The 23,476-nt window shown below is 42.3% G+C and overlaps 2 protein-coding genes across 4 annotated transcripts in view; both read left to right on the plus strand.

Moving 5' to 3' along the window:
• The window catches only part of actn1 (actinin, alpha 1), a 49,771-nt gene extending 34,852 nt beyond the window's left edge, over positions 1-14,919 (plus strand). Inside the window, exons 9-22 of one of the 3 annotated variants that reach the window (XM_076107776.1) lie at positions 3,652-3,744; positions 4,609-4,839; positions 5,469-5,616; positions 5,856-6,006; positions 6,480-6,588; positions 6,857-6,997; positions 7,743-7,925; positions 8,736-8,870; positions 9,287-9,466; positions 10,312-10,458; positions 12,831-12,911; positions 13,226-13,291; positions 13,646-13,804; positions 14,325-14,919. In XM_076107776.1, coding sequence (XP_075963891.1) covers positions 3,652-3,744; positions 4,609-4,839; positions 5,469-5,616; positions 5,856-6,006; positions 6,480-6,588; positions 6,857-6,997; positions 7,743-7,925; positions 8,736-8,870; positions 9,287-9,466; positions 10,312-10,458; positions 12,831-12,911; positions 13,226-13,291; positions 13,646-13,804; positions 14,325-14,483 — 1,983 coding nt within the window. In that variant the 3' untranslated portion in view covers positions 14,484-14,919. The remainder of the gene's footprint in view (positions 1-3,651; positions 3,745-4,608; positions 4,840-5,468; positions 5,617-5,855; positions 6,007-6,479; positions 6,589-6,856; positions 6,998-7,742; positions 7,926-8,735; positions 8,871-9,286; positions 9,467-10,311; positions 10,459-12,830; positions 12,912-13,225; positions 13,292-13,645; positions 13,805-14,324) is intronic. The other 2 variants (XM_076107774.1, XM_076107775.1) reach the window with 2 other exon arrangements.
• Positions 14,920-16,045: 1,126 nt separating this feature from the next.
• On the plus strand, positions 16,046-20,301 carry cox16 (cytochrome c oxidase assembly factor COX16). Its single transcript, XM_076107919.1, has 4 exons — positions 16,046-16,191; positions 17,542-17,619; positions 19,249-19,317; positions 19,739-20,301. Exons 1-4 carry the CDS (start codon positions 16,132-16,134, stop codon positions 19,850-19,852), a joined length of 321 nt encoding a protein of 106 aa, XP_075964034.1. The 5' UTR covers positions 16,046-16,131; the 3' UTR covers positions 19,853-20,301.
• Positions 20,302-23,476: the final 3,175 nt, after the last annotated feature.

Raw genomic sequence — 23,476 nt, forward strand, 5'->3', positions numbered from 1 at the left:
TTTTCTCTCTTCTCTGTCCTCTCTCCCCTTCCTCCCTCTGTTCCCTGGGCAGATATCATTAGCACCTTGAGGCCAGATGAGAAAGCCGTCATGACTTATGTGTCGTGTTACTACCACGCGTTCTCAGGCAAGCAGAAGGTGAGAAATGAAATGGAAAAGGAATTCTCCAAACAATAACTGGATACCTGCCAAAGTGCCTGGCAGAGAATTAACAGTCATTTTTGCCAACGTTCTTTTGTTGGCAGCTTACATGTGACTCTAAAACACCGAATGACACCAAAAAAAACGACAATATGAGCGATTGCAATACCTTTTTTATTTAAAAAAGTAAAAAATGTTGGACCAACATTTATCAGGTGCACACAAACACGACTCCATATGAATGATGATGTTCCTCTGTAACTGCTGGATATGCAAATAAGCGATTGTATTTCTGGTCAATTCATCATTTTAAAACATTAAGCAGCCCGAGAAACTCAAATGTTCACATAGGTAACATTATATTGTGTGCCTTGAGCTGCTATGACTTCATACATTTTTGTTATAGTGGGCGGGAAACCAAACCCTCAGTTATTCAGCGCCTCCTTATCTGCCCTCTCTCAGCAGCGTATTGATCCTCGATAACCTTTCTGCGCTGCCAGCATGAAGTTCTTACGCTCCCGGTGGAATACATTATGCCAAAGACGAGCCAAATCCACTAGAGATCTCTGCGGAGAATAATAGAGACTTATCACACACACACACGATATCCGCTAAGTCTTCTGTACTTAAATTCTTTATTAGGATCCGCTTCTTAATGGAGCTGTTGAACCTCCCGAGGAGCAGGAGTCCGGAAACCACTGCAGGCTGGCACACAGTTTTACAGCGCTGGCATGGATCTCGCATAGAAACAGCGACTCCTCTTCCGTCTAACACCTCAGATTTTTCCCTCCAGGGCAGAATTTACCCATAAACACCTTCACTCTTATGTTTCCTTGTTGGCCAGACTTGGACATGAAAATCCTAACTTTGCCTTCTAAAAAATGAAGTGTTTTAGTTTTTAGATTTAGATTTTTTAGATTTAGATTTATTTTGCCCATGTTGTCTTTACAGTTTGTTTAAGCTGCCCCCAGGTGGCAAACACATCTGTTATTGCAGGTTTTAGTGCATAAATAAAATGTAAGAGAAATTACTTTTTAACTTTGTATCTGTGACACATAGATCAAGTCAGGAGATGTCACTTCTGTCGTCCATCTTGGTTTGGATTATAGAGTCAAAATTTGGTAAAGGAGTACATTTTAATGTGCAGTTGACAGAACTGAAAGTAATTTGAAAATAGATAAATAAAAAACGAAACATATTGACGATAATACATGAGAGAATCAGACTAGAGCTGCCGTCGGTCCACTTCGTCTTCACCGATCAACTGTGATAGTTTTTTTCCCCCTTAATCAATCCGTCCACTGTCCTCTCTCCTCCACCTCTGATGTCAGGACAAAGTTATTTCTTGAAAGAGGTCGTGGCTGTCAGTAAACAGAACCAGCGTGCAAACATTTGCTCACAGAAGCACGACCTGCACATCCTGGCTCTCCTTTTAAGGCAGCCCGCCCGCTGCTCCTGTTGGAGGCCCCCGCAGCATTTCTCCCGCCGAGCCAAGTTTCCCCCGTGATCTTTTGACAAAAGCAGACTGGAAGCAGTCCTCTGTGGGGAAAGCCAGTCTCTGAGTTATGAGAATGGGGGGGGGGGGGGGGATTCAAGCCCGTACGCTCTAAAAGGACACCGCCGCGAGGTTATACCCCCTTTTCAGTCAATTAATCTCCTTGTCAAGCTTTCTTTTTTTAGAGGGAAATCGATAATGGTGCAGTCTGGGTTGATTCATGACAGTTGCTCGTGGATTTATTTTGATTTTAACTTCAGCGCTTTAAAATACTGCAGGAAAGTTTTAGATCGAGCTGAATATGCAACTTTTCCCGAGCTCAAATCCACCGCATATCTTCCAGACTTTGTGCATGTTTTGCTTAAATTTTCTCTATTTCTTTTCTTTATGTTCTCAATGAACCTTCCCGACCACATCTACTCGTCTTGAACCCAACGGGTTAACGGACTACATGTTGTCATGGAAACTCTGCTTCGCTCATGCATTGCCAGGCCAGTGATGAAGACTGACAGGCCAATGTTAAGGAGGTGTTGTGTCATGGATGAGTCCGTCCTTATCCCCACGGGGAACCGTTTTTATTCTCAGAGGAGCCTCGCTCTCCTGCTGTATTCCCCCCGGCTCTCTGTATGTAGGCTGAGAGGCTGAAGTAACACACTGCACTCTATAAAAAGACTGCGCTGCCCCTTCACCTGACAACAGGTACAACATGATACAATCAGTCCTTGTCATCAGATGATTCATCTTAAGACATTTAGGTCACGTTCACACAATCCCAGACAGTTTTACATAAATAACATCAGAGTTTTTACTTGCTTGCAGCGTCGTTGCTGATCCATTGCTTCATTTCCAAAATGACTCCTGTGGGAAATCTCTTGTGCTTGTGTAGGCAGTGCAGATGGATGGATGTTGTTATAATGACGGAAATTAATGTAAATGTAAAAATAATGTCCTGCATTGAATGTTCTGCTTTAGTGAAAGTACAGAAGTACTAGCAGCAAAATGTACATAAAGTACCAGAAATAAGTCCTGTTACTGATATGTAATTTATTTGATATGACATTATTAGATCGTTGATTCTGATGGATAAATGGGTAAATAGCATTTTACTGTTGTAGCAGGTCAAAGGAGCTGCTGCTTCACATACAGCTGGTTAGTTCAAGCTGGCGGTCGAATCCCCTCACAGGGTCTCAAGAAAAAACACACGAGTTGTGAGATGATTGAATCAGTAGGAAAGAAGTTTTACCACACACTTGTGTAATTCTTTGGAAATTTAAGCTTTAGCGTTTTACTTCTTTGAGCTATACAATGTAAATTAAATAGAAGTATCTAAGAAGATAAACTTCTGAAACCTGACAATCAGCCCAAACTAGACGGTAATATATTTTTATTTCTGCCGTCACAAGCCATAAAGCTTGGGAGGCTGTCGTGGCAATTTAGTAATCCCACTCTGACAACAAGGAAAGCGACAAAAGTCTCTTCCAGTATTGTCACATTATTAATGCTCAGAACATGTTGGGGTTAGTTTTTAATATTTACACCGATGAGAAGCCGTTCTCTCTCTTCATACTGTGGCTTGGTCCTCCCCCTCTGATCGAGGTTGCTTCTTTAAGTTCGTATCCTTCATGCCTTTTGTTCTCATGGCCTCATTGTAACTCAAAGGTCAGGATCTTCTGGTGACATCCAGGTGGGCAACAAGGCCTTAGTTTAGGCAACCAGGCCAAGATTCAGTCAAAGGTTTCATAGCACAGGATTCAGCAAGTTTAAACACAAGGGAAGTTAATTATATGATCAAACGTAATCTCCCTCACAAGCTGTTTTAATCTATAACAATGTGCTATATTTTATTAGATCATGTGTTTTAAATATAAAAGATCTAAAAAGTAAATACAGCCGTCATATAAAACTAAAAACTACAATATTTAAGTAGAAGTATAAAGTAGCATAAAATGGAAAGCCCAGAACAGAAAGTGCCTTCACTCAGCTCTGCGTCTCACACCGTTTCCCTCATCTTCCAGGCAGAGACGGCGGCAAACAGGATCTGCAAGGTGCTGGCTGTCAACCAAGAGAATGAGCAGCTGATGGAGGACTATGAGAAGCTGGCCAGTGATGTGAGCACCCCCGATTGTTCCTATAATTGTCCTGCACCTCCTCTGCCCTTCTTTCTCCCCCGTTCTCCTTTTTAAGCCGCTCCCTTGCCTCCCAGCCCTCGGGGGGGGGGGGGGGGGGGGAGAAAGAGTGCTCAGTGCAGGTGCAGGGTCAGGACTGGAAACAAGGTCGATGGAGATAGAAAGGCAGCCGGGGAAACACTGTTGGTTTGAGGCTTAAGCGTAAAAGACAATCCTGCAACGAGTCTTCATAAGACTGTGTTTTTGCCCGTTTTAGCTCACTTATAACTGTAAAATGTCCCGTTCAAGACATAACTTGGTCACAATTCTTCAATAACCAAGTTTAACAGATCTATGTTAAGACTGTTTGTGTGATATGTTTATCCAAAATAAATTTGCTGATCGGATTTTTAAAAACACCTCAAAACCTCATATTGGTCAGGCTTTATTACTCTGACGGTAGTTTTGTGATTCTAAAAAGTTTAAGATGGAAAATGGTCAGCAGCATTAAAAATAACATATTTTAAATAAGATAAAACTTGCAAAAACACAAGTATGGTCCTTTTTGATTCAGACATAAAATGTTGTTCGGGTTACATTTAGTTGCGAGAAATGAACAGCAAACCAATTATCTCAATCTGTATTCTTTTTTCCCCTCGTTTCACACATTGATTACATCCACTACACATCATACACACATCACTACACATCATATATTTCCCCTTTTCCTTTTATCTGCACGGTTCTCCTTTGCATCTACATCTTCTTTCCCTTGACTGGTACTTGTTTTTCCTCCATCCCCTCTCTCTTATTCTCACCCTTCAACACACACACACACCACCACCCACACCACCATCAACACCCCAGCTGTTGGAGTGGATCCGTCGCACCATCCCCTGGCTGGAGAACCGCATGCCCGAGAACACCATGCAGGCCATGCAGCAGAAGCTGGAGGACTTCAGAGATTACCGCCGCCTCCACAAGCCGCCCAAAGTGCAGGAGAAGTGCCAGCTGGAGATCAACTTCAACACCCTGCAGACCAAGCTGAGGCTCAGCAACAGGCCCGCCTTCATGCCCTCGGAGGGGAAGATGGTCTCGGTAGGTCACACAAAACAAACACAGAACACGACTGTGATGGGCTTCAGTGGCCAAAGATTTACCTCAGCTTATATGAATCATGGAGGCACATGAAGCGAGGGAACATTTGATCCCATTATTAAACCCGTGTCTCACTTGGTTGCTTGTTTGCTTTAAAATGTCCATCTACAGTGCAGCCCAAATATAACCTAGAGTATCATGACCTCTATAGATGAATCTGTAGAAGGTGTGGCCTCCAAAACTCTTTTAATGACTTTAATCATACAAAGTCTCTCATCAGAACTCTGTTTTAGTTTCCATACATATGTGGATAATTGCAAAAAAAGCATACGATTTGCAGATATTTTTTTGTAGCTTCCATCCAATTTAAAGCTACGTTAATCAATATTTTGATGTGTATACAAGCAACTCTTTGCTGTCGAGTTCACAGTTCACAGCCTGTTTCCTGCTGCTCCCAAGTGGCCAAAAAATCTGTTAAAGCAGGTTGAACTTCAGCGATCGTGTGACGTATTAAAATGCACAGCATGAACTTGTACAATTAAAAAGTGAGAGAACAGATAAAAACACCAACAGGAAGGTTGATTTTTTGGGTTGCACTCTCATGATTGTTTCTCCTTTGCCTGGTGCAGGACATTAACAATGCGTGGGGAAATCTAGAGGGAGCCGAGAAGGGCTATGAAGAGTGGCTCCTCAATGAGATTCGCAGGCTGGAAAGACTCGACCACCTGGCGGAGAAATTCCGCCAGAAAGCAGCCATCCATGAAGCTTGGACTGAAGGTACTGAGAGGAGAAATACTCGCTGTCTGGATATAAAGATCCAGCTCCTGTGTTTTAGCCCCATGTGCCTCAACCCGGCTGCTAAAAGCCACAACAAAGTCAAATAGAAATAAAAGCCTTTATGTAATTGTCCTTTTGTTTTAGTATCACGAAACCAGCATTATAAACAGGTAAATGTCATTGATGATAGGATTGAGATGCATCTTTTTAGCTTTACTTTTTGATGTCTCCCCCTGCAGGTAAAGAGGAAATGCTGCAAAAGCACGACTACGAGACGGCCTCTCTGTCAGACATTAAGGCCCTGCTGAAGAAACACGAGGCCTTCGAGAGCGACCTGGCTGCCCATCAGGACCGAGTGGAGCAGATCGCTGCCATCGCTCAGGAGTTAAAGTAAGATGTGATAAACAGGTTTATGTTGAAAAGATTGCGCCGCTGCCTTCTGTTGATAAATACAAGATGAAGTAGAGTGAGTTAGGATGAGGTCTGTTCTTCCGTGGTTGAGTGATTGTTGTGTGTGGTGATCTTAAATGGTTTTCAGTCAATTATTATCTTCAGAATTTTCCTCGTAAACATCAAAAGTCACTCTCTTGATCTCCGGTTATGTAAATGATGAAACACTGCAAAAGTGAAACACACACCTGACGAGTGACTCAAAGAAATCCTTTAGGGGCTTATAGAAATGTTTAACACCATAAAAACAAAACACAAACAAAGACACAACAGGATCATAAAGGCATTCAAGTGCATCGAAGAAAGACAACGGCAGAAAACAACCAAAGCTTAAGTAAATTATGTAAATGGAAACCGAGGTGATGCAGGTAATGATAATGAATCTTTTGTTCCCTCGTCTGTTTGTGCTCCAGTGAGCTGGACTACTACGACTCCCCCAGTGTAAACGCTCGCTGCCAGCGGATCTGTGACCAGTGGGACGCACTGGGAGCTATGACCCAGAAACGCAGTGAGGCTTTGCAGGTGGGAATAAATTAGCTACTGAGTTTCTAACATCTAAAATCTCTTTGTTATCCCTGTTTTTAAGTTCCTTCTGTCCTTCTTGGTGCTGGTTAGAGCAGAAATAATAACACATTCTGAGATGAAAGTGTTCTCCCTCACAGTGAGAGGCTGCGAGGAGATTTGAATTTCAGGATTCGCTTTTCGCCTTGAAAATGCAGTGTGATGCTAAATCCATCTGTTTATGCCCCAATGAATTTGTGTGGTAACCTTGTGTTTTTACGCTCAACAGAGAACTGAGAAGCTGCTTGAAACCATTGACCAACTGTACCTTGAGTTTGCCAAAAGAGCGGCTCCGTTCAACAACTGGATGGAGGGCGCCATGGAGGACCTGCAGGATACCTTCATCGTCCACACCATCGAGGAAATCCAGGTGAGAACAGAAAGGACTCGCAGGGACCCCTAGCCGGCTAGCTGTTTCTCCCTGTTTCCAGTTTATGCTCAGCTAAGCTAACATTTACCTGACAGATATGAGAGTGATATCGATCTTTTCATTCAACTCAAATGTTCCCCAAAATGTCAAACTTTGGTTCAAGTTGAATGTAAAGCTTGGAAACATGGGAAAGACATACAGTATATTACTGACTTGTATGTAGCTGTTACATACATGTACTAGTCTCAGTATGACACCAAGGCAAAGCACTGTAGGTTTACAGGATTAAATACAGTGTATATAAGCGAATACAAGTAAGTAAATATAAACTATTGTTGCTAATGTGTAAATACATTATGTATAAGATGTGAAACAACAGAATAACAAAGAAAAGCTTCAGTAAATGTTTGAACAGCACCAAACTGAAGATTTAAATTATACATGAGCTTAGTCTCTTTTCCAAAACTTCCAGAAAATCGCTGTAATTATTATCTGGGCACAATATCCATACTGTACTATATAAACCGTACCGTTGTCCTTGTGATCTCTGGCACCGGATGCTGCAATAAGAGCAGAAACCAGACTCTCCCTCCCTCATGTTCTAGTTAATGTTTTCAAAAAGCACTACGTTTAAGTTCGGAAGACGGAGGAAGTAAATTGCTCTTTTAGAGAAATAACAAAGCCTTTATTGTTGATTTTGTGGTTTAGATTTTCATTTCCTGTGTTTGTGTGCGTTGTGCCTCAGGGGTTAAGCACAGCCCACGAGCAGTTCAAAGCCACGCTGCCAGAGGCCGACAAAGAGCGCCAGGCCATCCTGGGCATCCACAATGAGATTGCCAAAATTGTGCAAACCTATCATGTGAATATGGCTGGCACCAACCCCTACACCACCATCAACCCACAGGAGGTTAACGCCAAATGGGACAAGGTAATTAAAATCAGTCATGAGCAAGGAAAGACACACTTCACGATGGTTTTTAATCTTCATTTATCCGAAGAAGATCTAATGCAGCAGTTTCGAGTCTGCACATTGCAGACAGTTCTTTGGTTTGTTTGCCACAGGCATGACTGGTATTGATTCTCTCATCTAACTCTCGCCAAGAATAAGCGTATTTCACTAATATGCTATACCGTAAGATCTTACAGCCTTTAAAGGGACACATCATGAAAAAACCAAACATCTGCGTATTTCCACTCAAAGCTTGAGATCTACTTTTGCAAATGTGCACTGTATGTTTTTTGCAAGCCAATCAGAGCAGACAGGGCTTTTTTTTTAAGGAGGGTACCGGTATATTCAGACAGACAGTATGAGAAAAAGAGTGTTTTTTGAATATCAAAGCATATAAACATGTTCTAGTAGAAACCCGAAATACAGGTGGGAACATAAAAATGTCCCCTTTAATGTTTGTCGGAAAATTTGATATTTTTCACCCAGCTATAGTATTGTTAAAGGAAGCTGTCTCTGTCGTGGGTTTAAGCCACTCACGCTGGTCTATGTCGGGTCTTACAGTTACATTAAACGAGGCTCGCTGCTACAATCAAACCTGTTTCTGCCAGCCCAAACTTGGCTGTATTAACGGCACAAGAGTTTTGTTTTTATTTTTAAAACTTTAGCAAGATCCTGTTCTACTGTGGAGAGAAATTCAGTGAATGCATCATCCTCGTTTCAGTCTGCCCTCTTCATTAAAAGTCACATTAATAACACATTTGGGTTTTTTCATGACTCTGCCTGCTGTAGGTCCGGCAGCTGGTGCCTCAGCGCGACCAGGCTCTGATTGAGGAACACGCACGGCAGCAGAACAACGAGCGTCTGCGCCGACAGTTTGCCAACCAGGCCAATGTCATCGGGCCGTGGATCCAGGCCAAGATGGAGGTCAGTGCGAGCAGAGCCGACGGTCAAATGACCAGGTTAAGAGGTCACAGTGAGGCCGGCGTCAGTGCAGCCTGTGTGTAACTTAGTTAGTTTGTAAGTATCAGTGCATGTTAGTGCTGACTTTAGTCTTAAACTTACCTGTCTAAGTTTAAAGTAATGTGCTCACCGATCAAAATATTATATTTACGTGAATGAAATTCTTTTAAACACATGCGAAAACAAGGCTGTTAATACTCAAAGTGGCATCACAGGATTTGCACTGACTGCAGCTACATGTAACATACAGCATACAAGTAAAATACCATCATTAGATATGATAAGAATATGTCTATGACAGGTAAAGAGGTCAATCTTATCGTGTCCTCCACTTTGCAATGACTCATTCTTAATAAATAATCTGTATTTGTCTCTTGCAGGAAATCGGCCGCATCTCAATCGAGATGCACGGCACCCTGGAGGACCAGCTGACACACCTACGCCAGTACGAGAAGAGCATCGTCAACTACAAGCCAAAGATCGACCAGCTGGAGGGAGACCACCAGCTCATTCAGGAAGCCCTCATCTTTGACAACAAGCACACCAACTACACCATGGAGGTAAAAACCTGGAGCCAAGCTTTAAATACATCACCAAACATTTGAGATTGTTGTTGGTCTGTTTGACGTACTCATCTGACCCGACTGGTTTTGTGTTGTGTTGGTGTCAAATGGCCGCGGTTTGCCCCAAAGAACAAAGCAAAGGGTGGCAGAATGTTCAGACGACCACAGGACAACCTTTGAGAGTTTTAATGCTGAACTTTCCTGACGTTGCACTTTTCCATCCAGTCGCCAGTGCACGATATTAACTTCTTGGCTCATCAGCCAAGTGCTGGAAAACTGTAAACCCCTGCCTGTCTGCCAAGAATTATTTTTACTGGCCAATAATTCATATGAATCTTGCTATTGAAATTCTGCACATCAACTGACCCATTTGCAGAGCTATTATGTAGGTGTGCTTCTAGAATCAGCCTCTGTGCAGAGGGTTCGGTAACAAGAGCAGATTTAAAGTGTTAATACAGATTTTGTTCTTGTATTTATACAAATTATATATTTTTTTTGTCTGCATCTCGGTTTTTGCTGGCCATGTGCACCATTTAGGTTGTGGTTTAACCAGTGTAACTATAGTTATTCAGACAGAAGAAAAGCGGTAGTGATTCCCAACCTCCCATAAGGTACTTCTTAAATATGAATACATTTACATCGAACTGTTTGTGTGAATGTGAGCCCATTCAAGGGCTTATGTAATTGAAACTACATAAGAATGATATTCTTTAAGAAAAACTAAGACTAAACTGAAAAACATTTTATTTCCAACCTCTGTTTGACCCAGAACCAATGCCTCTGAGACTCTTTTACTATCTGTCTCCTCCTTAAACTTCTTGTTGCCTCTCACTCCTCTGCAGCACATCCGCGTGGGCTGGGAGCAGCTACTCACCACCATCGCCCGCACCATCAACGAAATCGAGAACCAGGTGTTGACGCGAGACGCCAAGGGCATCACCCAGGAACAGCTGAACGAGTACCGGGCTTCCTTCAACCACTTCGACAGGGTCAGTACTCGTCCTGAGTCACGGTGCAGACACAAAGCAGCAGGCGGGTGAGAGGTGCTGCAGGTCCTACGCTGCTCATTTACACAAGAAAGGTTTAGTGTTATTAAAAGAATAGTTGGACATTTGGGAAATATGTTTATTTGCATTATTGCTGGTAGTTGGATGAGCATATCGATCATATCTGTCTGTTACATATAAAGTTAAAGCCAGCAGGTTGTTAACTTTAAACAGCCAGCCTGGCTCTGTCTGTCCAAAGGTATTAAAGTTGACTTATCAGCACCTCCAAAACTCAGTAATTAACACGTTGTATTTTGTTTCTTTAGTCGTACAAAAACCAACGTGTAAAAACATAAATTTTCCATGTTACGGGGGTTTTGTTGCCAAAACTATTTCCTGGTCGGGAGCAGTGACTTCCTGGAGTCTGCTGATTTATCAGTGAGCCTTTTGAGTGCCAAGTGTTAAGCTAAACTAACCGTCTGCTGGCTCTAGCTTCATATTTAGCGCATGAGAGTAGCGTCAATCTTCTCATCTAACTCTCAGCAAATAAGTTTATTTCCCAAAATGTTGGACTTAAATGGGTTTGTCTCTTATGTATTTAGACTGCATCAACAAAGCAAAGACGTTCAGGTGAGAATACATCAGTTTGTCGTGTCGTGCTGCCAGACCAATCCTTTAACGACCCTTCAACCAGAAAACATTGAGTGTACAGTTTGAGTGTGTGAAGCATCAGGCTGTGTATCGACCTTACTGCTTGGTTGAAAAGGGACTTTCAGTTCGGTGACACAACATTCATCTTTAAAAGCTCGGGGGCTTTCAGGGAGATCAAGGACAGTGGCAGCCAGAATCAGCCTCATGCACCAGCGGAAATCTTTTTATTGTGTAATACAAGAAGGTTGGCAGTAAATCAAATCAAATGAAAACAGAGCAGGTAAAATAGGAATGGAGAATCTGTCCATTGAAGGCTGTTTCTATACAACCTGCTTTCTTTACCCCCCCCCCCCCCCCGCCTCCAGAACATAGTGTTTACACTGGGGCTCACCGTGTCAGAAACAGCACCAATTATGGTGGAGTTTTTATTTAGCTCCCCCTCCTCCTCTCCCTCTCCCTCTCCTCCTCCCAGCTCCCCTGCTGACTCCACCATTACCTCATGCATTTTTCCAGAGCTGGCCTATTGTTAATCAATACCTGAGGTTGAGGATCGGAGCCCACAGGAAGCCGACTGTGGACGTGAACTTGTGCTTTTGTTTCATATTTCATTAGGATTAATGCTTCCCTCTCCAAGGCTTTCAGCTTGACATTTGATGGTTGGTTGGAGTGAGGGGGAAGGTGTGTCGAGCTGCAGCACCAGATTAATCCGATGCATTGATTAGAAAAAGGACTGATTTTTTTACTTTAGTATGATGGGGGAAACATTTAGTCTGTACTATATTGGTTTATAGTCAGTGGCAGTGCTGAAACAATGTTTCAATTCATCCGTTAGTCCATCAATTAGAAAACAAATCAATTTTGAGTTTATCAAGCAAATGAATCAAACATTTGTTTATTTTAGCTTCTCAAATTCTAGGATTGGCTGTTTGTCACCTTAGTGCAACTTGAATACCTCTGGGTTTTGCACAAAGCAAGTTATTTGAACAGGTCTCGGCTTCCAGGGAGCTGGGACTGTTTTATCACATTTTATAGATTAAACAATGAGTAGAATAATCAGGAAGATAATCCACAGTGAGACATTTTTTAACGCCTTAACTTTGACTATTTGCTGACATCTTATCGGCCGTACAATTAAGAAATAAACTGAGAAAACAATCAGTAGATCAAATGATAAGGAAAATAATAATTAGTCGCAGCTCAAGTCTGTGTATTTACATTTACGTGATGTGAGTATGTGGTGAAATGAATTGTACATGTTAAAGGAAGCATTTTGCATTGATGCTGTATACAAAAAGGTAAAGAGATGTGATGTTCAGTATGCGTACCATCGGCGGTATGACTAACCTCACCACGGGGCCCCGTAGTCTGCCTGCCACACTGCACATTAACTCCTCTGAATGCCCTCGCCCAGCATGGCAGCACTGCTGCCACCGTGTGTTAACCTGCCACATCCTAATGAATATGCACTGTGTTCTCTGTTTTCTATCTTCATGCATGGCCCTCTCCCTTCACCCCCCCTCCCCCTTCACCCCCCTTACCTCCTTTTACCCCCACGTGCATGGTGCACTCCCTCCACCCTCCTCCTCCTCCTCCTCCCCCAACACCACCTCACCTACCTCCCCCTTCACCGTCACTGACACCGCTGTATGTGTTGCTGCATGGCCTGTGGCCCCCCCCCCCCCCCGACGCCTCGCCTCGCCTGGCACTGGCCTCCCACACCCCAGGACCACTCGGGCACTCTGGGTGCGGAGGAGTTCAAGGCCTGCCTGATCAGCCTGGGCTTCGATATCGCCAACGATGCACAGGTACTTCATTGTAGCCACGACCCCGCTGTGAGAGATTTAACTGGTTTCTTTTTTTTTTCTTTTTCTTTTTTTGTACCCCCCCTGTACTTCCTATTCTCCCTCTCTTCCCACCTTTACTCTTCATCCCTCCTGTCTAAATTTCCATTTTGATTTCCCACACCTTGCGACGTCCACGTTGTGGATTATTGCGGCTTTCCTCCTTAATTCTACTCTTTGTTCATCCTATTCTCTTCCAATCATTTCCCTCCGCTATCCCTGCCACTCTACATCTTTCTCTTCCTCCTGGTTTCCTTTGTCCATCGTTGACCTTGTAGAAGAGATCAGGAATCATGGACGCTGAAGACTTCAAAACCTGCCTTATCTCCGTTGGTTACAACCTGGTAAAGCCATGAGTGCTCCTCGAGAATGAAAGTTTGTTTGTGTGTGATTAATGAGAGCAGTTGGAAATGGTAATGGATGGACGGAACCTTAATTGTTTTTAGATTTTATTTTAGAATTTGATGGATGTTTTTATTTTTTTTTCATAGAGCTCTTAAATAAATGGAATATATTACAGAATATAATATAAATCATGGATAATTTAAATGAATTTAAAACTCACTTGTGTAATGTGTATTTGTGTTTTACAGTGAAGTCGTTAACAGAACCAAAGTTCTATCTCTGTATGTAGAATATATGCCCTTTGCTGTGTGTTTTTGTGACTGAGCTTCACAGTTCCTCTCTGTTGCCACCAGGGTGAGAACGAGTTCTCCCGCATCATGAGCATAGTGGATCCCAACCGGATGGGCATGGTCACCTTCCAGGCCTTCATCGACTTCATGTCCCGCGAGACGGCCGACACAGACACTGCCGACCAAGTCATGGCCTCCTTCAAAGTCCTGGCGGGGGACAAGGTACAGCCGTGTGTTGTAGTAGAAATTCCTAGTTTCAGCTCCATAACCACCAGAAAAAAAGGAGATCTTAAAGCCAGTGAACTCTTCAGCTACCAAATTATTCATTAAGTCATTGATATCCTACAAAAATGTATTTCCGACCACTAGAAAGAAATAAGAACCCAATTATACGTTCTGTTATGTTACACATCCAACAGAAATGGAGCAGCATGGACATCTCATTGCACTTGTTTCCTTGTTACCTTGAAATATCGAAGTCTCTTCGGCTTGCTAGATGTTTGAAATATGTTGAAAGTGGCTGAAAGCTGCAGACACATAACAGAGAGTCTTTTGAATTCCATGTCCACATATAAATATTCACGTATCAAAAGGAATTCTAAATCCAGACACTTGCTTTTTATATTAAGCTCATTTTATTTCCCTACGTTCTCACCATCTGCTACATCTGAATATAGAATGTATTGATTGCATAAAGCTGCTATTCTAACATAAACATTTCATTTTTCTCATCCTTTGACAGAACTACATTTTAGCCGACGAGCTGCTCCGGGAGCTGCCTCCAGACCAGGCGGAGTACTGCATGGCCCGCATGGCCCCCTACACCGGCCCCGACGCTGTGCCCGGAGCCCTCGACTACATGTCGTTCTCTACCGCTCTGTACGGAGAGAGCGACCTCTGAACACTCTGTCAGTCGTCCTGACTCGGGACCACCAGCCTACCTGCTCTGATCACCGCCACATCCTCCGCCTGCCCCTTCACCAAACTCCTGTCCTACTACGCTCATTTTTTGTATGTCTCTGGCCTTATCTTTTTGTCATTATCCTCTGTCTCCTCCTCCTCCTCTTCCTCCTCCCCCCCACCTCTCCTGCTTCCTCACTGCTCCCTCACACTCTGTCTCCGTTGTATTTGCTTCCCACGCAATGCAGCAGCTCTCCAGGTTTACAAAGAGGGAGAGAGAAAAAAAATGTTTTCTGTTTTTATTTCCTTGTCATTGTTTTACTTCATAAAATGAATAAAGTTAACATATTTTATTATACTGAACAAAAAAAAAGGTATTTTTCTTCACCTGATTGAAAATAAGATACAAAAATTGTAATAAAGAAAAAATTGCTATACTTTCTTTTCTTATTCTCTCTATACTACAGGGATCACTTATGGTTTTAATGGATGTACTTTGACAGTTTGTGCATTTAGCTGACTCTCTGAAAAGTAAATGCCTATATCATAAAACTGTAGGCAGTATGTGTATATCCCTATGTCCCTGGAGAAGCAAGCAAGAACAGAACCCACACTCATTAAAATGATTATGGTGGCCAAATACTCCCACATGAAGTTAGTTATTACCTGCGTGACGTGGACTTGAGGAAACTAGAACCCTGAGTATCGCGGTGGTGGTGTGTTGTACCCTTTTTTATTCCTTCTGAGTTAAATCTGTGGGGACATTTTCTTCAGTCCGGGACTTAATTCTGTTCAGGAGTTTATGATTATGCGAGTAAGGATTTGGTATGTGGTAACATACCACTGTCGTTTTCATTTTCTGCAGTCCAGATACGCAACATTACTTTACACTTTTGACCTTTTTTTTTTTAAACCAAACCTAAGGCTTTTTTTTTAAACTTTGGACTGTGGTAAATGTCTCATAGAAAAACAAGACTTTAACTTTGGGCCCCTCAAACAAATCTGAAATTAATTAAGGTACAAAAAACTAATTGTCACAGAGCCTGTGGTATGAGGGTCTCCTCACCAGAAGCAGTTTCCTACTTTGCTCAGTTGGTTTGCTCAGTTGGTCCACCCTTGGTTCCTTGGTAGTTCATGCACACACAAGTGCTGCAAGGCTCTACTCGGACAAATTAAGTGGAAACACCTGAATCGGTCAGCAGGAGTGTGGACTGAAACCAGTCGCTGCAGAGATGGTAGGGAAATATAAAAAATGTTATATGTCATGTGAAATAGTCGGCAGAGGTTTACAGTGTATGTGCTCGCAGAAAAACGTTAATGTATAAAGTTGAAGATGCAATTGTTCAAGAGATACTGCAAGTAACGAGAAGACGCAACGAACCGTGTGAAAAGAAAGCATCACAAGGAGAAATCCGCAACAACGAGAGGAGTTTTGATATTTATTAATATTTTCTGGTATTTCTTTCTTTATTTAATGAAAAAAAAATGCATTTCCCATCGCCATCACTGAGACCGACACACGCACGGGAACCTTCGGTCGCGTCTTCACAACTCTACGGACAATTTAGGGCGTCGGACCTATTCAGGAAGCGCGTCCTGGCTTTGACCTGCTCATCTGTAAAATGGACTTCTAGCTGGAAAGAAGAGTCATGTTTAGCCTAAAGGCATTGCAGAAAAACAAAACAGTCAAATATGGAGTCCCTATGCTCGTAAGTATCTTATATTCTACGTTTCAACATCTGTACTAGCGTTTTATAAGCTTGTTAGCTAACACTTTTGCTAGCTAGTTTCGTAATACATAACGCTGCTGTCAAACGTCAAGGCGACTTATTTTGCCCGTTTCCTGTTGATATTAAAGTCAAAATGATCCATAAAGTTAAATTATTTTGTACTTTTTAAATCCTTGTTTCAAAGCACAATGTGTCACTAGCTAGTGCTGTTCCTCACCTCATAACCAGCTTTTAGTATTGCAAATATTGATTGTCTTGTCTTAATGGAAGTTTAAGAGTATGTGCTAAAGGGTAAAGTAGAGGTTATCCAAACTGATAAGCACCAGGATTTATTTGTTGTGGCAACCTGTGAATGTGTAATAGCTTCAAAGCAATAGGAAGTTATCCATACACACGTTCAACTAAAACGGTTGCTGTCAAATATTCATAACAACCTTCCACGATGCTGACGCACGATGCTGAAGTTGACAATTTTGAGCGACCAATTCTCTGTTTTTTGGCACAACCTATTGTTATGAAAGGGTTGTAGACACCCTAGGTAAAGACTTTTAAAACAACTTTTAGATTTGTGAAACCTTTATTTGTGAAAGCAATAAAATGTAAGATTTCACAGCGTTTTCTCCACCCTGACAACAATAGACGAGGTCTATCCTACAAACCCAAACATGTGCACTGGTCAAACCTGAACGTGATAAACAACTCAAAGTAGAGTTGTTATTTGAGTAGACTCAAATAACTCATTAAAACACAGTTTCTGATTTAGAAAACCTTTATTCTACTCGTGAAAACTCTCCAAACTGTTACTGTGTCAGACCAGGTGTTTGTCAGACCTTGACTAGATTAACGAAGAGAAGCTAAAAACTGTTTAAATCAAAGTCTCAGAATTGAGATTGCACTTGTTATCTTAGGTAAAATAAAGGTTTCACAAATCTGAAAGTGTTTTTTAAGCAGCATGAAGGCTTTATCAAAGACGTCTAACACTCCTTTATAACAACAAGTGGTGCAAAAGGAATCGGTTGCTCACACTAGCCAATAAACCAACCGTCATTTATGAAATGTTCAGTTTTTGTATATTTTTTTTTCGATGGGTCATTTTTTTTCTGGACGGTAAATTGTGCTGCATATATTTGAGCTAAAGAATCTTGTTCTTGGATAAATAACGCTTGAATGACAATTTAGTAAAAAGTTCTCATGTTTAACTGAGTGTTACTGTGATGTCATGTCTTCTTACAAACTTCTTTGAATCAAGTGCTCTGCAATGCCCAAACATCAGTCACCAAAGTATTTTGGATTAAATGAACTCACCATATGTGCTCAATCTTTTTTCAGTTGCTCGTAGTTGGAGGTTCCTTCGGCCTGCGAGAGTTTACACAAATCCGATATGATGCCCAGAGGATCAGAAAAAGGGTTTGTAGTAAATTAACTCTTACATTACACATATTTGATGGAGAGTTTCTGTTGACTAATGTGACTGTAGATTAAGTTTCTCCCATTTCCACCATCACAAGAAACCAGTGGACAGTCACTTCAGTGATCAAAGGACACAGACTCTGTCCAGCCGGTGTGCAATGACTCCTCCCAGTGGTTACACACATAGTTGCACGTGAGGATCACGATTGTATCTGAGAGGAAAATGTAAAAATAGCACTCGTAGAGATGTTTGGGACTGCTGGGATTTCAAAGAGCTATGTGGTTTATTTTGGGTTATTCATCATCAGAATTAGATGCATTGTCTATCCATCATTTAACACACTGCAGGCACACAGGCTTTTCTAATGCATTTCGTGAGAACAAGCTCTAATAATTCATTAAATGACAGACACAATGCATTCGAATGACAGAAGACCAGCCCTTGATTAGAAGGCATCGCAATCTGATGAGCTGGCTGCGAGGGGAAGTAGCTGCTTTGTGCTATTTCACTCTGACAAACGCCGATGCACGTCATGTGGGTGGGAGCCAGATGGCAGGGGCATCTTTTCTTATTACTGTCCATGTGAGGCAGCACTAGACTGTGGCTGACGGCGGTGGAGGGAGGCAGCGTGCCGCTGGCAGCGAGCCTGTGCAGCTACCCCCACACGGCTCGCTCTCTTGTGACGGGCGGCCTGCGGCGGACCGAGCCTCTCTCCTCTCAGACCCCGTGGAGCAAAGATTCAACTCGGCCCAGCGTGTGTGCGCGTGTGTGTGTGTGTGTGTGCAATTTAATGCATGGAATATCTAAACGGTTGTCGGAATGCGCATGATTAAAACCACTCTTGCACGTCTTACTTGGAGCTGTTTGGAGCTTACTTGGAGCTGTCAGACGATTCCACTATTTTGTTCTCAAATATATTCACCCGTTTAAATCATTAAAAGCGCTGTCTGAGGGTTAAGTCACTGTATGATCCAATTAGTATTTTCTCTTCAACGATCTAATTTAGCCTGCAGGAAGAGATGAACTTCAAGGCCTTTTGTCCTCCCTGTCCAGGTTTGGATGCTCCCAGTTTGGTTTTGAGGTTCAGTCTTGTGGGAGTCGAAGAAAAGCTAATAACACCTCCATAGCAGGTATCACACTAATAACTAAGCTATAAATTCCCCCGTCTGAAGGCTGCAAAGTATTCTATATATTATTTATTTGCTGTAGTAATGTAGGTCTAATTAAAAATCAATCATGGAATTATGGAACTCATCAGTTACCCGAGTAACTGCGGCATTATTGCTGTGAAATATTAGAACTCATTAAAAGTAATGATTCAGAATGGGATTCATTTCAGTCCTATTCTCGGGCAAAATCAATTTGAATTGCAAAACCCAGATAGCACCATCGGACTCTCTCTCCCAAAACCCTTTGACACATCATTTCTGTCTTTAATTAAACTCAATTTATACATTAAAGAAATAACACATGAAGAAGAGGAGGGGGAGAAGCTGCTTCAGTCGAAAGTTGCAACGACACAAACCCCTCAAACTGTTTTATTATTCATAAATTCACACAGTGAATGCGTGACTTTCTATCAGAAAGCTCTGTATCATAACAGTCCTTCTCTCTCTCTCTCTCAGCTGGATCCTTCACTGGAGGCCAAAGTGGACATCCAGAAGCAGTCAGTCATGCTGGAGGAGGAGTACGAGGTAAGGAGACAGAAGGCCGGACGCCCTGAGGGAGAGTAGGTGAAGAAGACACTCTATCGTTTAAATACAGGGGAACTGCACGCAGTCTCTGCTGGATGTTGGATTGTCTGTTTCAGAAAGTTCTTCTCCGACTCAGTTCTACTAATCCAACGTCAGAAAGATTAAGATATTCCTCAATCTGAGGAGGCGTACTGGCTGCTTAATTCTTACCTCCTTTCCCCTGTGTGACCACACAGATGGTCAGAGTTCTCTACATCTGGACATTTCAGAGCACGTCTTGTGTTCATGCATGAGCACATGTTAATGTTTTCAGAGTTGGAAATCCTGTAGAGTTTAATCTTTGTCTGGTCCAATATTGAATTATTGCCGTCCTGAAGTTTAAACCTCATCTCCTGCTGTTGCATTTCTGTCCTTTCTGCAGAAGATGAAGCAGGTGAATATGGAGGAGTGGAAGAACATCCGTGGTCCTCGTCCCTGGGAGGACTCCAAGGAGTACCAGGAGCAGCAGCGCACCAGGCAGAATAAACAGGACTGAGGACCAGGCCCGGCAGGTGGAGCGGACTGAACGCACACCGCAGCAGGGCAGAGCAGAAAATAACGGGCGGAGTCTCGGGGCGAATGCCGCCGCTGAGACCCAATAAGCCCTGTCGCTGCAGCTTCAGGGCATGAACCCGACTCGTGTGGTCTTGGTTTGCGTTGAACTTTCGTACAAGTTGTGGTCCCTTCTGGTTCTAACACATTCAGAACTACAAGTGGTTAAAATGACAGCACATGAGCCCAAAACCTTCATATAGGTTCAAGGATGCATTGATCTCTATTGTGTTGTACTCACCTGTTGGTAGGTTATTCTCCAGTCTGGTGATCAGGAGTTTGTAATAATAACTACCAGTAGGTGGCACATCTGTGTGCTGCTGCACCTTACCTTTCACATGGAAAATATGTCTGTGTATGATCTCCATGTCTCAATAAATTATGTTCCATTGATCCAAATTGTTACTTTTACCTTTTTTATTTAGTTTCTGACAAAAGCTCGTAGTCTTTGTTTACACCAGTGTTGCATTGATTTACCAGTTGAAAGTATAAAAGAATAAATAACACAACAGTCCAGCCTCTCCTCAGGCTTTATAGGTCTCGACAGTAATCTGTTTCTCTGACAGTTATTATTTTGCAACGCGGTGGATTTATTACGTTTATAATGGAAATGGTATTACCTTTTTGCTTTTTTTTTTGTTCGACAAAGCAAAAGAACATGACTTTTGCTGCAAGTCTTGTAAGTAATGTGTGTGTGACTGACGGATAATGTATGTACTGCCTCGCCTCGTTCAGATTGGGAAATAGGACGTGATGAATATTCTTCAGGTGGAGAGGTCTGTATGAAAATGTCCTGGGATACATTTTCTGTAATCACATTTTTTATGTTCATGTTTTTTGAGTCACTTTAATACCCAGTGTTTCTCTGGAATTGACGGGACACAAACAACAGCTCGTATGTGAGGATTATTCTATTTTTCATGCACGGATTGTGCTGATGGAAATCTTCCTGCTTTGTCGTCGTGGTTGTTAAAGAGTTTCAGGCCGAGCTGCCGTGAAGCAGCCTCTAATCCACCAAACAAAGTTAATCAAGTAATTTGTCACAGAATCGGCTGATCAGATCTAACCTTTTGTCGTTCTGTGTTGATAGAAACGTGTGGTGTGTGTGTGCTTCTGTTTATGAAGAGGCCACTCTACAGTTGGAGTAGTCACATGTTGGTGCATCTGTAATCTTAGAGGTCAATCACACACTGATTCCAGACGCTCCACAGGCCTGCCCCCGGGCTGTTTGTGATTAGATCGGTACTGTCTGAAAATCAAAACTGCAGCCAAGACGCTGCTGTTTGTAACTGGGAAGTAGAAATACTGAAGCTGCATTCCAAATAGCATACTTTCTACTTTTAGTAAGTGCTGCAGCTGCCCTCACAAAGTACATACTGTAGCATGCAGTATGCATTCAACAAACTACTTCCTCAGAACATGGCACCTTGAACTTTGACTCTCTTACTCATATATCTGCTGCATTGGCTGCTGCATCCGTAGTAGAACATCTTGGTATTTTTGACATACTATGTATTGTGCAGGCTGGTCCAACAAACCGCCAGGAGAGTCGGCGTTTATTTATTCGTCACGTACCTTGCATACTTCAGTAATGGCACTAACGTAGTTACTTTAACTCAAACGGCGATATTTTCCTCAAAGTAACAAAGTAGTTTTGTTGCCTAATCCTAACAGTTGTTTCCTGTGAAGACGGAAGTTCATTTTAAAAAGATTGTAAGCATGTAATGAGCAAAAAATGTTCACGCGTTGCTGGCTTTTGTAGGAAAACGCACAAAAAATGTGTAACTTTTTGTGAGATATCCTACAAACGTACGTTGGCATTGGGACATACTGAATCTTTTCCTGGCACACTAAATGGTGTGGTAGTATGTTCATGGAACGCACAGTGAGTGTGATGATGGTCTAAGACTGACCTGAACTTTGGAGGATGTGGCTTCTGTCAGCTGCAGTGGTTGGACTTCTACATAATACCCAAACACTCATCTGCTCTCAAAGGGACTATTTCTTTCGTATAAAGTAGTTCCAATGAAAACGGTTGACAAGGTGGATGTTTATTTCTCTTTTGATGATTTGAGTGAACTGACCATTACGCTAGTTTTTCCATATTCTGCAGAGGATTTGGTGTGTAGAATTAGCTTATAGGATGGCTGTGTATTAAACTATAAACTAGCGTAACCTCCCTAGTTGTGCAAAGCCATACCGCCACACGGCTTCCCCAGTGAGCCTGCTTCAAATCAAGCATGTGAAGGAGACTTTAGAGCGCTGAAGCAGATGATATGTTACAGCGCACTGCGGTTCTTTTATGGAGATGCAGCACGGGTGTAGTCGTCAGAGGCCAAAATGGGTCAGTCCGGGGGGCTTTGCTATCGTAAGAGAGCTGTCGGGATGCATGATGAGCTCTAATTTGAGGAAGGTCCAACCCCTTCACGTGCTGCTAAATCTTTAATTTGAAAATGCAAGAAAACGCCATCAAATATTTATTGGACACGGCTAAGAAAAGAGGAAATCAAATTCAATATTTACTACTGCGTTCTACGAACGGGAGAACTAATGAGCTCTTAGAAACAAGAACCATGTAGCCAGTTGAAACACTGAATCACTATAATAATCCCTTGCATTTTTTCCAGGGCCCCCTTCTAGCTCCGGGGCCCCTGAATCAGTCAGATTTTCACTTCTAATTTGCGGCCCTGCGAGTCAGTTTTACTGCCGCCAGATCATCACAGCTCTGATGTGGAAACACTCGGCAGAAGAACCAGTCGGCTCTCAGTCTTTTTGGCCGTTGATGAATGAAAAGTTCTTCCTCCCAAACAAACTCTCTCACACACTCCAGATGAAGATTAATTACCACTAGTGTGGAAGATTACAGACATTATTATACAGTTCCATGAGAGAAATACAAAATCTTTGATTCTGTGAATGGACGGAGGATCCCCCAGTGAACCCTGACACCACGTTGATGATACCCAACGTATTTGGTATTTATTTAGTTAATTGTTCCTTTTGTAAACCTCTGGTTTGAGTGTTGCAGTTGGTTCTCAACTCCCACTATAAAAGTGTTCCCTGTTTGTAGCAGCTCTCTTGGTCCATACACAGTGTGAGGCACAACATGATGGAGTAACTTGTGTGTAGAATTACGATTTCAAGAGTTTACTACGAATGTGTGTTGTCAGTTATTTAGCACTGTACACCAATTAGTTGATTCACTTCACCGTCAAGTTTGATAGTACACCCAATCTGTCCAGTTTGATCATTTAGAATAATGTATTAATTGCTGGTTCCAGCTCCACAGATCTGCTGCTCTCTTCTGTTTAGATCATCGTAAATGGAATATCTTTGGTTTTTAAACTCTTAGTGAAGTTGAAGACGTCACATTGGAATTTGGGGAGTTGTGATGGTCATTTTTCGACATTATCTAAAATGTTATAGACTATGATGATTAATTGGGTAAACTAATTGGTCACTGAAGCTTTAACCTTCACTACATCTACTGACTCACGGAGAGCTGCACAATCAAACAACAAAAAATAGACTTCTTCTGCATGGAGGGAGGGAGGGAGGTGAGCGGTGA

The sequence above is a fragment of the Anarhichas minor genome, unplaced genomic scaffold (genome assembly GCF_050575085.1).
Source record: "Anarhichas minor isolate MPS153535 unplaced genomic scaffold, ASM5057508v1 ptg000040l, whole genome shotgun sequence".
Classification (NCBI taxonomy): Eukaryota; Metazoa; Chordata; class Actinopteri; order Perciformes; family Anarhichadidae; genus Anarhichas; species Anarhichas minor.

What these genes read in the sequence shown, in the direction of transcription:
- cox16 (XM_076107919.1), top strand. Translation starts at nt 16,132, where the DNA reads ATGTTTAGCCTAAAGGCATTGCAGAAAAACAAAACAGTCAAATATGGA. An exon ending in AATATGGAGTCCCTATGCTC is followed by an intron (nt 16,192 to 17,541) that starts GTAAGTATCTTA and finishes ATCTTTTTTCAG; the next exon opens with TTGCTCGTAGTTGGAGGTTC. An exon ending in TGCTGGAGGAGGAGTACGAG is followed by an intron (nt 19,318 to 19,738) that starts GTAAGGAGACAG and finishes TCCTTTCTGCAG; the next exon opens with AAGATGAAGCAGGTGAATAT.